Genomic DNA, 1,089 nt, shown 5'->3' with positions numbered 1-1,089 from the left:
GATCAGGGAGACCTGGATCCCAAGGGGGAAGTGGATCAGGATCAGGGAGACCTGGATCCCAAGGAGGAAGTGGATCAGGATCAGGGAGACCTGGATCCCAGGGGGGAAGTGGATCTGGATCAGGGAGACCTGGATCCCAAGGGGGAAGTGGATCTGGATCCTATGGAGGATCTGGATCCCAGGGGAGTGAATCTGGATCCTACGGAGGTGGATCCGGATCATATGGAGGATCTGGATCATATGGAAGCGGATCGGGATCCTACGGAGGATCAGGATCCCAAGGGGGAAGTGGATCCGGATCAGGGAGACCTGGATCCCAAGGGGGAAGTGGATCTGGATCCTACGGAAGTGGATCGGGATCCTATGGAGGTGGATCCGGGTCTTATGGAGGATCCGGATCCCAAGGGGGAAGTGGATCCGGATCCTCTGGATCCGGTTTCGACGGGACCAGCTCTGGATCCTACGGGCTCCCGGGATCCTACGGGGCTGATTCGGAACCCTACGGGGGCGGATCCGGATCCCAGGGGGGCGGATCTGGATCCTACGGGGGCGGATCTGGATCCTACGGGGGCGGATCCGGATCCTACGGGGCTGGATCTGGATCCTACGGGAGCGGATCCGGATCCTCTGGCAGACCCGGATCCCAGGGGAGCGGATCAGGATCCCAGGGATCCGGATCCTCGGGGCGTTTCCAGCGTCCCGGGTACAAGAACCCGGGGATCCCCTTCGTGCCGGGGCCCCGGGATCCCGCCCGGATCGGGGGCCACGTCCCCGTGCGCCGCGGGCCCGGATCCGGATCCGGATCCGGATTCACCATGGGATCGGGATCTGGAGCCTCCCAGGCATCGGGATCCGCTTTTGGATCCGGGTCGGGATCGGGATCCGCTCCGGGATCTGGATCCACTTTTGGATCGGGATCGGGATCGAGATTCGGATCAGAATCCGGATCAGAATCCGGATCCAGAGCAGGATCCGACCAATCCCAATCCAGCTGTGGGGGGTGTGACAAATAGGGACACCCGGCGCCATGTCTCCCGGACGCCTGGGTCCTCCCCCGGACGCCTGGGTCCTCCCCGAACGCCTGGGTCT

General features: G+C 63.2%; 1 protein-coding gene across 1 annotated transcript; it reads left to right on the top strand.

Annotated features, from left to right (window-relative positions):
- Positions 1-332: 332 nt before the first annotated feature.
- Positions 333-1,013, top strand: LOC104393096 (keratin, type I cytoskeletal 9-like; the record flags this gene model as incomplete). Its single annotated transcript, XM_010002557.1, has 1 exon — positions 333-1,013. A coding segment is annotated over one exon (681 nt), but the record flags the coding sequence as incomplete, so codon positions are not given.
- Positions 1,014-1,089: the final 76 nt, after the last annotated feature.

The sequence above is a fragment of the Chaetura pelagica genome, unplaced genomic scaffold (genome assembly GCF_000747805.2).
Source record: "Chaetura pelagica isolate M959 unplaced genomic scaffold, ChaPel_1.0 scaffold728, whole genome shotgun sequence".
Lineage (NCBI taxonomy): Eukaryota > Metazoa > Chordata > Aves > Apodiformes > Apodidae > Chaetura > Chaetura pelagica.
This window is presented reverse-complemented; position numbering and strand designations above follow the sequence as displayed.